This window comes from Malurus melanocephalus, unplaced genomic scaffold (genome assembly GCF_030028575.1).
Source record: "Malurus melanocephalus ecotype Western Australia unplaced genomic scaffold, MMel_1.1 scaffold_236, whole genome shotgun sequence".
Classification (NCBI taxonomy): domain Eukaryota; kingdom Metazoa; phylum Chordata; class Aves; order Passeriformes; family Maluridae; genus Malurus; species Malurus melanocephalus.
The window spans coordinates 613,658-626,779 of record NW_026623468.1 but is presented as its reverse complement, the minus strand read 5'-3'; the positions used below and the strand labels follow the sequence as shown (position 1 = coordinate 626,779).

Below are 13,122 nucleotides of genomic sequence, written 5' to 3'. Positions count from 1 at the left end.
ACACTGGTGTTGCCCCAGTTTCTGACTGGTTTGAGTAGGCAGGGGAGAGCTATTTTTCCAAGTTTTCAGAAAAACGTGATGTCACCACTTTGTAAAATAAAAAGGTAATATTACACTTGAGACTTAGCATGTGTTACTGTATTCCAGACTAAGCTTGCTGTGACAAAAACTTCTCCTTGTGTGTAGAAGATTTTTTCCAAGATAACAATGTTCAACATTCACATACTTCAACTGCTTGTCCTATTTACAGCTTGTTTAAGAAACAATCAGAGTAAAACCATACTTTGGTTAAAACTTTTGTAGCCACTAACTGACTTAAAAATGAGTAAAAAAAAAAAACAGACAAAGAAAAAAAGTACTTACAGCAGCCTTAGTCTGAGAAAATGAAGCCCATGCTGCAGTTAGATCTTCCAGCGCAGAAACAAAGAAATTAATTTCTCATTAGTACATGGAAAACAATGAAATACAATGTTGTTTCAAAACAATTTTCATGGGTTTGCTGATCAAGTTCTTTTCACAACACCATTCCAGCCTGTAAATCTCATCTATGMAAGACTGTTTTCAGACAAGACTCATCTTAACAAAGCTATAAAGTATTTAACACGTTAGGAGTTTACTAAGTTAGCTTGAATGCCTGACTACACTTGAAATCGAATCCACCACACAATAGAAGATGTTTAGAAGATAAAAMGAAGCTGGTTATCTACCCCAACATAAATATCTTACATTTTTCTGTAACTATACTATAGTTTAACTACCTTTTTTCCCCTTCTTTTCTTCTTCAGTAAACTAAGCACGAATACACGGTACTCTACTCAAAAACCAAGATCCAAACAGGAGAATTTTGAATAGCAATCTTTTTGAACTCTACACCCTACAAACAAAACAGAAACAATGTTTGTGAACAAGGAGGCACTAACCAATGTCAGCCTTTTAATCTAAACAGTCAGCACCTACTCTACGAGCAATTCAGTTCAGTAGGATGTAGTAGAGTTTTCCTCCATAAATATTTACTTCCTCAGTTCCCCTCTTCTTTTGTTTGCTAGCAGTTCTTATAATCTAATGGTTTATAAAACACAACATCTGTGTGTCAGAACCATGGAGAGTAGTAGAACAGAGAATTGAAAGAAGCCATGCCTTCCTCATAGTAAAAAAGCTCACAATTTCATTTCAGGCAAGATGCAACAATACAAAGGAAGAGGGTTAGAGAAGTAGCACAGAAACAACTTTGCTTTGACTTCTAGAGATAGTTCTTGTCCACAGAACACTTCAGATTCAAAAAGTGGTAATTTTAAAAGAAATTGAACATACCACAGGAAATAATCAGCAATAATGTGCTCTTAATAAAATAATAACATTTCTCTACTTTCAAAATAACTTCTGGAGTCCAGTTTTGTCATACTGGAGATCATATGATCAGTCTCGAACCACAGGCTTAGCAYGCGACTCAGCTGCTCGGCAGACAAGACCTTTCTTCCTTTGAGGCAAGATTCTTTCAGGGAAGCAGTGTCATTTTTAAATTTTGCTACCCCCTCCTTTCCTAAATTAGAGTAATCATAACAGGAAAAAGCTAATGTGATTTCTCCAGCTAAGGGAGCTGTAAAAGTCACCCYAGTAGAGATGTACTACTGTGATTCAAGTGTCTTCACCACTCTGGAACTAAGCAAATGTCACATAAGCTCTTCCTCACTTCTTTCAAGAGCCAACAGTTCCCAGTTTCTGTTCCCACACCGCTCCTCCTCTAGAGCACTTAAAAAAAAATCTGTCTCTGTGCCATCTTGGCAACCATATCCCAGGCTGGCAATTGCTAATGCAGATCAGCAAATACTCCGGAGATCAGAGTACAAAACTGCTATCTGCAAAAAGGAAGCCAYAGAACACATGCTCTTAGCTCCCAAACTGAGGCAGGAGAATGCTTTCTGGAACAATTCCCAAAGTTTCAAACWCATAACAAAACATCTCCCAAAATAAGGCAACAGAACAGAGAAAATCCTTACCTCTGGTAGAATCCTTGCTTTGGTTATGCCTCGGATTTTGTAGAGGTACCTCATTAGAGTTGTTGCTCCACATCATGTCAATCTATCTAAAAATAAMATTAGTCATATAAGAATCAAAGATGTATAAAGTAAAAGCAAATGTATCTTAATCTAGAACATAACCTTGATCATTATGAYGAATGTCCACCTCGTCTGATGACTTCAAGCTCACGTCATGAGCAAGGTCAGATAATCAGCATGAAGTCATAGATGTGGKTACAGCTTCCTGCAGTTTTGCAGAAAYCCCATAATTCCATGGCTAAAGAAGAGCTTCCTTTTGCTCTCCTTTGTTACAAAGAAGAAATAACCTGATAAAAGGAGACCCAGATGTCAACACAATTTAGATCATAAGAACAAATATTGCAGCAAGTCCAAAGCTGTCCACACTGCAATACTGCACACAMAGGCCTAAAAGAGACAGCACTACATGGCTGGAACCTATAAATGTTTGGTAAAAATATCCAGCTCCACCAATGACAGAACAAATGTGTCACCCATCTCAGTTGAAGAAAAAGAGAAGAACTGCATGGCAAGACACCACTGCTGCAGAAAAGAAGACAAGACTTGCTGCTGTTGKTTTCCTGTAAACTTCAAAGGTAAGACTCACAGTGCATCTAATAAAATCTGAACTCTCAGCCACTATCACTGTTTTTATAAAGAAGAAAAGGAAAAAAATCCAACAAGGAAAGAGCCCAGCACATGCTTACTGAGCTGTCCTCACAACACACTGACAACACTTCTCTTAGGGAAAGAAAAGATCAGGTGACCACAGAATTCCAGCAGGAAGTTCTAGACCTCTGAAAGTCATAATATCACATTTTCCACTCTCTTTTTTCATGCACTCCCAGATGTAATTTTTCTTATTTTTAATTACTGAAAATTTCTTTTGCTTTCATTTCCCTACACAGTGTGCCACATTAAAAAGCAATCAAATATAAAGATCAAYCTTCTGGTAAAAGAAGACCAAAATTAACACTATCTACTACTTACTGAAACAGATTTTTGCCTGGATATTTTGTGTCAAGCATTTTTATCATACATGGTTTTAAGGATACTCAGAGTGACCAACAGTGAACTTAGGTCTCACATTCAGTCATATATCTTGTATCCATAGCAGTAAGTTATCCAACAAGTCTGCGCTTATGCCACAAGAAAAACTATCAGTAATAAGAACCCAGGTCTTCAAAAGACCTTGGGTCATTACTTTCTTTGACCAAGCAAAAAAAAAAGTCTGAAAGAGCATGGAAAAGGTATTTAAGCTTACATATGTGGGTACAGAAAAACACCCATACAGACACATTAGTGAAGTCCACAATAACGCAGAAATTCTAGAAAGAAAGGGTGGGTGGTTTAGATTTTAAGTATCCAATAGTTATGGGCTTCAAGCCAAGTGCAGTTAAAAAATTCTGCTTCTAGGACAGGTGCTGAAGAGTTCATTCATGCAGAATGGCACTTTGTGCCTCACATCATTCATTCTGTAAATTATAACAGCCCTGCCCTGGAAATCATCCAGCTGATCCATCATTGGAGAAAATAACTGCTGGGCTAGAAATGTAGAAAAAAAATATTAATAAAAATTAGGGAATTTTCCAGAGAGAACTGATTGTGAGAGCTGCTGAAAATATCCTATCATACCAGAATCAGTTTCTTGCCCAAATACATGTAACAAAACCTACTAAATATGTAAATTTAGCATAAGATAACTTCTGGATGAGCAGCCATCTTTTACGGGATTAAGTATCCATCTTCATGTAATTGCCTGGGATTTATTGTTATCATTACAATTAGTGCAGATAAGAAAACATAATCAGGGACTAGAACTGTTCTTTTTATTTTACACATACAAATCTATAYMGTTTTAGGATACCCTGTGAATGTARAATWGCAACACACTCGATGTATTCCCTAACTCTGTATAAAAAGTACCAGATTAAAAAGTCTGAAATTGTTTGTGAGTGGCCTTCATCCTGACAGTAAAAACTGCCAGTTCTTTACCTGAGCTGAACAGAACTCAGACAGTGAAAACACTTTCARGAACATCTAATAAAGTGCTAACGATCACTAGTGGCCATTAATTCCATCTCAACTCCTTCAAAAGTCTCTAACGCCCCTCTGTAAAAGGCTACTCAACCTCCCCACCAAGCTGGGAAGAAATCAGAAAGCATCCTGCTGTATTTATCCTGATGCATACCTACAATACAAGCTCCAAGTGTAAAGTTCGACCCTCACTGGCTTCAGAGCAACCCCTGAGATCCACCGAGCAGTTTCATTTAATTCAGGCTGCTGCTGATTGAAAAAAAAACCAAAAAAAAAAAACAAAAAAAAAAAACCTGACACACCAAAACTGAGCACTGGAGCTGTCTACAGTTTCAGGAAGGCAACATGGCAGTCGTTTCAGTCCTGATGTAATCTTTGTGACTCTGAGGGTCTGGGCTTCAAGTGTCCCTCTCCCAGTTCATTGTAAGGGTGGGAGAATTTTATGAGCTTTTCAAAACCTACATACAAATAAATTACGTTGATTCCCAGAAACCTTTGAATTCCTATGTATTACTAAAATAACTTCTCTCTATTGCTACAGCTTACATAAATAAGTAGCACTCTACAAAAAAAAAAAAAAAAAAAAACTACTTGTACAATTCAATGCCTTGCCTCTGCAAGAAGTTAAATTAGATAGAGAAGATGAAAGTACAGAAAATGGTGAGGACACAGTTACCATGTCTGTTTAGAGGACTTGCATGAAGTGTAGTGGACCAGTTAAACACTAAAATAAACAGAAATGAATATTGATCAGAGAGTAAGACTAAACTAAAAATTATACAAATTAAATTTAAATTATTTTAAAATACATTTTACATCAATACATACATTGTCTCAAAGTCCCATGAATAACTTTTAGATAAAATACATTAAAACTAAGTTTTGGAATGATTGCTTCAAAGAGATCTTGTTCTGCTAAACTACATTATCCATCTCTATTTAATAGTGACCTTAAACAAAGAGACTGAGCTCAAAAGACGAAATGCCAAAGAACTTCAGAGGAGACAGCAGTGATAGCAAAAGGTTATCTGCAGGCTGGATAAGGTTTGAGAATCTTAAGATTGTTGAAAAAAGGGTGGAAGACTGCAGAATCAACAGAAYTAATCTCATGGTTATTGGATTGCTCACTGGGAGACACAGACATCGCACACAGGTCCATTGAAAGCTGTTTTACCAAGCCGCTCCTTGGGTGAGTGATTAAGACACAAATACCATTGTGCTCTGACATTTCAATCTCACATCAAGTGCCCATCCCATTCTTTACTCCCATGTCCAAAAAAAAATGTACACAAGAGAAGGCATAGCAGAACTGCTACAGATGAGGACCTAAAAAGGAAACAATATACTCCAAACTCGTGGACGCAACTGGGAGGGGGGATGGATACAGGACATGACAACCACTCTCTTCGACAAACACTGCTCCTACAAGAAGACACTGAARAGAACTGACAGATCCAAAAATGCATGAGAAAGCACGGGAAAGAAGGAAATGGGAACAAAGAGAAAACCACTGCCACATAAAAGAAGGAACATGAGAAATCAACACGTTTAATACTAAACATACCAAGGATAGCATTGAAAGGTACAACAYATAACAAAACAAGAAGTCAATACTGTTAAGAGCACAACATTTTAAAAAGGAGATATGAAAGTAGAATATGCTTAGCAAAGTTATAAAAAAATGTGAACACCTTAAAAACAAAGGCTGGGAACAAGAAAAATGGCAAAGAGAAGCAGGATATAAAAGGAAGGGAATGAGAAMGATAGGAAGGTGAGAGAAATGCAATGAACTTTTGAAGACCTGGCATAGGGAGCTGCAAAAAGGAAGAAAAGAAACTGGTGTAGTGGTCCAATTGTGAGGTTTTTTCAAGTGTGCTCAGTAAGATTTTTTTTTTTTCTTAGTAGCACAGACTCACTAAGAAAAGGAAAAAGGAAACTCAACCGGAACAAGGAAACACAGAAGGAAATTGAATTGTACAGGTTCAGAGAAGGCAGACAATGTGAGTAGGAGATCACGCATTGTTATTTTTCACTAACATTCAGTGGTTATGCAAAAAAAACAAAACACCAGTATGCACAGAGAACAATATTCCTCAAGATTTTGTTTCTCATGAAAACACAAGGAATACCAAATGATACCACAAATGAAATGACAAAGGTTTACTAAGAGTATGGAATGAARTAAGTTATTGACATTGACTTCTGTGGGATATTCTTCAATGTTTTATCCACATAGTGGCAGGTTTTGCTACAAACTGGGTACACAATGCACAAGGACGGCATTTCACACTGTTTAAGCTAAAATAAGGCACAAGTGCCAATRAAAGAAGTCATCTTTTCCTTTCTTTATGCCTGGATATCTCTTGCCTTATCCAGGCAGAAATTCAATGGGATTATGTGATAAAACAAAGCAAACTGGGMGTCTGGTACAGGCTAAAAGAAGTTTTTCTGTTCTTTTTGCTTTATTAGTTTTAGCTATACCATAGTATAAGCAACAACCTCCATGCAAGCAGAATGAGAAGGGATGGAAACACTGGTGAACAGTTGGATAAATCTCAGTCCCGTAGTGGCTGTTGCTCTCCAGGAGCAAATGTGTGAAGCTCMTCTTGCCTTTGTCTTAAGGAGAATGGTGGGRCTGGGGAAAACAAGAACCATTCACCTTTTTCCTACCAGTGGAGCTCAAGGGCACCATGGGAGTCTACACACTGTGCTCCAGTGTGTCCCACTGYACCCACACCACACACAGTGAAGACTTGTCTGTGGAGGAAATGGACACAGACACAAATAATCGGTTTTAGGGACGGTTTTTCCTGTTTGCAAAAACRTTCTAAGTTTCCATGTATAAATAACAAAGATGATTTTCGAAGCCTAAAGACCCTTTGAAGCTCCTGTCCATGCAGCTAAACCTCTGCATTGCTGACAGTAACAGACACAGGTGGACAGCAACAGTCAGAGCCAGTTGAGCAAATTGTTTTGCTGAGCCAGCCTGCTGAAACTGATGGAAATTATACTTAAAGAAGCCAGAAACTCTTTTCATGTCATCTCAAATACCACAAAATGCAATTTATTATGATATGCTTGAGTCTGGAATAAAAATAACATTACCTACTCATTTTTCCGGAATCCAAGTTCTTACCATACTGCATTATCCCATTTAAATGAGAGTTTAAAATATCCATAATACATTATTCTAAKACTTATTTTGGTTATGTATATGGGCTTTTAAATGTGTTTTGATACAACASTAACATACTCTTTTTTTGGCCAGAGCATATTTTGAGAAAACTTTGCCTTTCAACAYTATCAAATGCAGGCAATGTACTGACCTTCCTCAGGACTGAGGACAAATTCCAGCACAATAAACAAATGCATGACGTGTTTGTCCAAAAAGCTCCACATCTCCAGAATTTACAGCTGACACTGCAGAATGAGGCAGGTCCTCCCCGCAATGCTCCCTTCTTCCAATGCTCATTTATACAATGAGCCTTCAAATGAAATGTAAAGGAAGTGACCACTAGCAAGAAGCTATGCCCAAGGAGCTCATGAACATTAGCTGCTCTAAATGATCTAATTTTAGATAATGTTCAATATTTTATCTTGTAATACAAGCAGTGAATATACCAGAAGAACATCCACTCCAATCATCACTACTTTGGAAAATAATTAAAACAACAAAACAAAACAAACACTTCAGAAGTAAAATAAATTAAATAAAATTTGATCTGTCTTAAGCTAGGTAGCAGAAAAATTTTAGGGATATTAAAGAAGTATAAAAAAAGAGCAATCAAGATACATCACATACTTGCACATAGAAGAGCATTTAAGAATTTCAMAGCATGTGTCACTACCTCTAGTTGTTAACCAGGAAGATAAATGACATAAAACACACATCCATCAAATGTCAAAAAATACAGTAGAAAATACAAATATGTTTCATGAGTTCTATGATTAAATGGCACCAGTTGGCTACTAAATTTGCATCCAAACTGTGGTGAAGATTTCTCTATAAAYGAAACATTTCTGAATCTGTTTCTTTCCAACTATATGCTAAGAATGGACATTTGTCACATCTTYTTGCTATGAAAAGACATGGCAACTTGCAAAAGTGTCTCTGCTCCATCACAAGTGATGTAGAAGTGATAAAAAATAAAACTGGCCCTAAAAAGGGACTGGTGGTTTTGCTAAAGTGAAATGCATTCAATGTTCCTCTGCTGCATCACGTGCCAGGAGGTGCTCTGAGGAAATCTATTGAAATGAATGTTGTGACAGCTAGTGTAACTTGATTCATTGTTCACGAAGAAATCGAAGTACAAAGCCACAGAGAATGCATCCATTTATTAAGGAGATGCACACAAGGGTTTGCCTATCCATTCACAAGTTCTGCATTTTCTTTGACTTCAAAGATCTTAACATTTATGCAGAAAATACCCCAGTTTCTAGAACCAATAAAGTACTCCTGCATTTTGTTTYCTCAGCCTTCAAAACAGGAGTTCATTCACTCGTTCCACCTCCAGAAACTGCACATGAGAAGATTTCAATTCTTGCCCACAATAAATCTATTCAGCAAAATATCCTTGAATTCTTCACGTCCTGTCTCATCTCACAAGGAACACTCCACTGTGAGGGAGTCTTCTTAGAACTTACAGGCAATCCTCTCAGCCAAGTACAAGAAGYAGACCTGTCCATTTTGAAAGTCAGACAACAGCTTTCAACCTCTCAGCATAACAATGGATAGACAAGCAGAAAAGCAACTTCATCTGCAGTTGTGTCAACTGCAGGATGATTGCTATTTTCTTTCAAAGCAGCGTAAAGTGCATGAAAACTTCAGGGAAAATGTTCCAAATGCCACTATCTCACCTTTAAWGCCTCTGCTCGGAACTGCATTCTGAAGAAGCATCTAAAAAGTGTCTCAGTGACAACACRAGACATCAAAAAAACCCCAAATACAAAAACCTCATGACAAGCTGAACAGTGACGACCAGCTCTGTCTTTGACCTGGCACTACACAGGAAGATACCAGGACCCAGCTGAAACATTTTTTCTTSATCTAGCAGAATGCAGGAATAAAGTATTTTCTCATATTTAAATAACACCATCCCATTAAAAGTTTTTCTGTTTCAGTATGATAACTCCACCTGGTGCACTGCCATGGATCTGCCTCAGTGTGAAAGTCTGCCACTGGTGAGAAGTGTTCTTAGGAAGCCAACACACAGYSAGAATTTCTGTTAGCATTCMCTAAGTTTCAATTGACCTGGTATAATTGATTAGTTCATTTATTTGCTCTATTCTTTCTCTAGTATATTGACAAAGGTTTTAGACTTAGGCGTAGAAGTAATTTTATTCTCAATGGAGCAGTCCATTAAAGCCTGTTATATCATTAGCACAATGATACACATCTATCTTCCAAGCACTTACATCTATGGATAAATTTTACACTCATGTTCTAATCCAGCCACATGCCTAATGTATTGACTACACTGGGAAAGTTTTCTCTCTGCACTCAAAGTCCTTCAGTATCATTATTCTATCATTATACCTGATCTCATATTAACACTCACATTGATTTGAATAGCATGAATTATATTAGTTGAAGTACATCAGTAGTAGAGTTTCAACAGTCCTGTTGTGCTGATAAAAAAGTCACTCTGTGATGTAAATTTTCAAGGTGGAGTTGAGCAGATTTAGCAGCTCCACAGTGATGAAGGAATGTACATATTCCTCCCTACCTTTTCTACTAATCATGTCACTCTGTCATAGATGCAACGCTCACCTGAYTCCATTGCAAGCCACTTCAACTCAYTAACCTRGCAAAAAATAATAAACCATTTTTCTTTTAGAYGAGTTTTCTTTCAGTTTATCAGGCTGCTGCCAAAACAGTCAAAGTGGGAGAAAAGCAGSAGCAGCASATCACACCGCTCATGTTACACTGTRCAGCTTCACTCACCTTCCAGGGATGCTAATACAGAACAGATCCAGGGCTGTGTGCACTGATACTGCTGATTTCAAACACCCGCCTAACTAGGAACATGTTAATAGGACTGCAGCCTATTGGGCACTCTAAAGTCAAGCACACTAATCATATCAATGACTTTATCCACAAGTCTRCTTGATACAAGGAAACTTTTCAGCAGAACTCAGCTGTATGTCTGGTAGAGGGGTGTAAGGAGCCACAAAAAGTTCATTACATCCAAGTCAACAAAACCTTCAGTATAGATGCAGCAACTCCAATATTAGCCTGTTATCCATTTAAGGGATGCCTTTGCTGTGGTGGTACAAACTGSCAATAAAGTTATTTCAAGACATAAAAGACATGGTTAACATTAGGACTGATTTACCAGTAAAGTCTTCCCAGTGTTCCCATGCAAACCTGAGCCATGCACCAAAGCTTGAGTAAAACAATCCCATGCAAACAACATGTTTTACCGTTTTAAAATCAAGTCCTTTCAGTTAGCACTACACTCAGCCTAAGCAGCCYACAAGATGATACATACCAATCAGCAACAGAGAAGCCCAGAATGGTTTGGGTTGGAAGAGACCTTAAAGACCACTTAGTTCCAACTCTCAGCCATGGGCAGGGACACTTTCCACTATCCCAGGTTGCTCCAAGCCCCATCTTGAACACCAATCTTGAACACCTCCAGAGATGAGGCAGCCACAGCTTCTCCGGGCAACCTGTGGCAGAGCCTCACTACCCTCAGCAAGAATAATTTATTCCTATATCTAATCTAAACCCAGTCTCTCAATTTGAAGCCATTCCCTCTTGTCCTATCACTACAGKTCCCARCARAGAGCCYCTCTCTGGTTTCCWTGTAGGTCCCTGCAGATACTGAACATGCTGTGAGGTTTCCATGCAATCTTCTTCGAGCTGAAGAGCCCCCATGYTCTCAGCSAGTCTTCACAGGAGAGGTGCTCCAATCCTCTTASCAACTTTGTGGCCTCCTCTGAACTTGCTCTGACAACTCCATGTCCTTTCTACGTTGGGGATGCCAAAACTGTGTGTAGCACTCCAGGTGAGGTCTCACAAGAGCRGAGCAGARGGGCACAAACACCTCCCTCAAGTTGCTTTGGATGCACACAATTTCCCCAGCACCCTGGCCCCTTACAGCGATGTGCCTTTACTACAGAAATTAAGTTGTTCTGCTTAGAGGGTGCAGGATACCTTYTGTTTAAAGTAGGGTCACTCACAGAAACCCAAGCCTCCGACGGTTTATAGTATTCATGTGGCCACACCCTCAGTTGTRTTTAATTACCTGAAGCATTACCTCATGAAACTGTTGCAGCAACCAGAACTACCGCAAAGAGATAGCAAAACTTACCCGTCTGTGCAGACAGTCTGACAGAACACTGAGAACTTACATGCAAAGCAGTGAATCACTTACATAGCTCCATGCGTTTGTCCCACAAACACTTTTAGTCACCGTACTTTTTCAAATCAGTATCACAGCTGAAGCAGCTTAAGACGACAAAAAATAAAACCCACAACCCCAGAACTGACCAGTGAAGTGTTAAATTTGTAATTTCAAGATATCTGATGGTTCATGTACACAATGAAGCTATCTGACAACAAACCTCTACCTGCAAACTTACACGACGTTCCAAGAGATGCTCGGCTGCTGAGCTACAGCTTACAACCCGAGACAGAAACAGAGAAMAGTCAAGGTTGGAAGAGACCTTTAAGATCAAGTCCAATCATTCACCGACTGYATCCCTTAAACCACTAAACCAAAACGCTCAGTGCCAGATCCAGACACATCGCAAACACCTTTRGGGATGGTGACTCCACCAGCTCCCTATTCCAGTGCCTGACCACCCTAACTATTCCATAAAAACGACACTGACAGCAGGCAATAGATCACAGAAAACTGCATCCACAGGAAAAAAAAACCCAAACCAGTCACACTCATATACATACCCCTAATAGGCACAGTGAATGGCACCGATGAAGCCAGAGAACGCTCGGGGCAGATGTTCCCGAGGATGTCAGGAGGACTTTGAGCGGGCAGACACTGAGCGATGCCGCAATGCCGGGGCAGGACGCCCTGGCACAGGACAGCCACGAGCAAAGCGCACATTTAAACTTTAAAAGCGCCATCCCGGTGCTCGGGGTGGCTCCGAGAGCAGCCGGGCTACCCAGGCTCTGTTCCTGTTTCTCCGCAGCAACCCCCGGAGTCGGGGGTTTACCCCCACAACGCGAAAAGACAACAGCGAAACGGAGAACCCCGACCCTTTTCCTTCCTCTGCCACCCCGCAGCACGACAAGCAGCAGAAAACAAATTTAAACTAGAAAAAGAAAGAGACTTAACGGGTAAGACGGATGCCGCGGAGACGTCGGAGCCGGGCGGAGCGGCCGAGCCAAGTGACAGCCGGCAGCTCCTCGGGCCGGACCCGCCCCGGCCCCACCTCGCCCGACACCCCGGCGGGGCGGCACCGCCGGCCGAGCGCGGCCTGGGGCGGCGGCGCGGGCCGCTCCCGCCCTCTCCTCACCTGGTGGACGTCCGCTGCGGCGGCGGCAGGTCGCGGCACATGCCGCGGAGGGCGGGCGGAGGCAGGGCGGCCCGAGCGCGGTGCGCGGCCCCTCAGCGGCCCCTCAGCGCCGCCATTACCGGCCCGCAACTGACACGGAGCGGCGGCGGCGGCGGCGGTGGCGCACCGGCAACTCTCGCGAGAACCGGCCCGCCGCCGACCTTCTCAGCATGGCGCCGTCCCGCCGGGCCCGCTCGGCGCCGGCCGCCATCTTGGGTGTGGCGCGGTCGCCGTGCCCACCGTCAGCCTCACAGGAGCCGCGCTCAGCAGTATTTTCCTCGAAGCTTTTATTTTTTTCCCCTCACAGTTCTACAGGCCTGGCCTGCCGGGTCAGTCCCCTTGCGTTTTATATGCAGAGCCCTGGGTGTTGGTGCGAGCCCAGTACTTGGCAATGCTAATTAAACCCGGCGCTGATGTTGGCATTCCTGAAGCGGCTCCAGCCGAAACTAGGGCACCACTTTTTAGTCATTTGTGTTCATAGCTAAGTCGTCTCTAGAAAAATAATTCCTTTTTTTTTTTTTTTTTT

The 13,122-nt window shown here is 40.9% G+C and overlaps 1 protein-coding gene across 1 annotated transcript in view; it reads right to left on the bottom strand.

Annotated features, from left to right (window-relative positions):
- Positions 1–12,469, bottom strand: part of CEP350 (centrosomal protein 350) — a 70,253-nt gene extending 57,784 nt beyond the window's left edge. The window contains exons 1-3 of the mRNA XM_057374921.1: positions 12,377–12,469; positions 1,998–2,083; positions 364–407 (exon numbers count right to left, since the gene is read on the bottom strand). Coding sequence (XP_057230904.1) covers positions 364–407; positions 1,998–2,073 — 120 coding nt within the window. The 5' untranslated portion in view covers positions 2,074–2,083; positions 12,377–12,469. The remainder of the gene's footprint in view (positions 1–363; positions 408–1,997; positions 2,084–12,376) is intronic.
- Between the last annotated feature and the right edge of the window lie 653 nt (positions 12,470–13,122).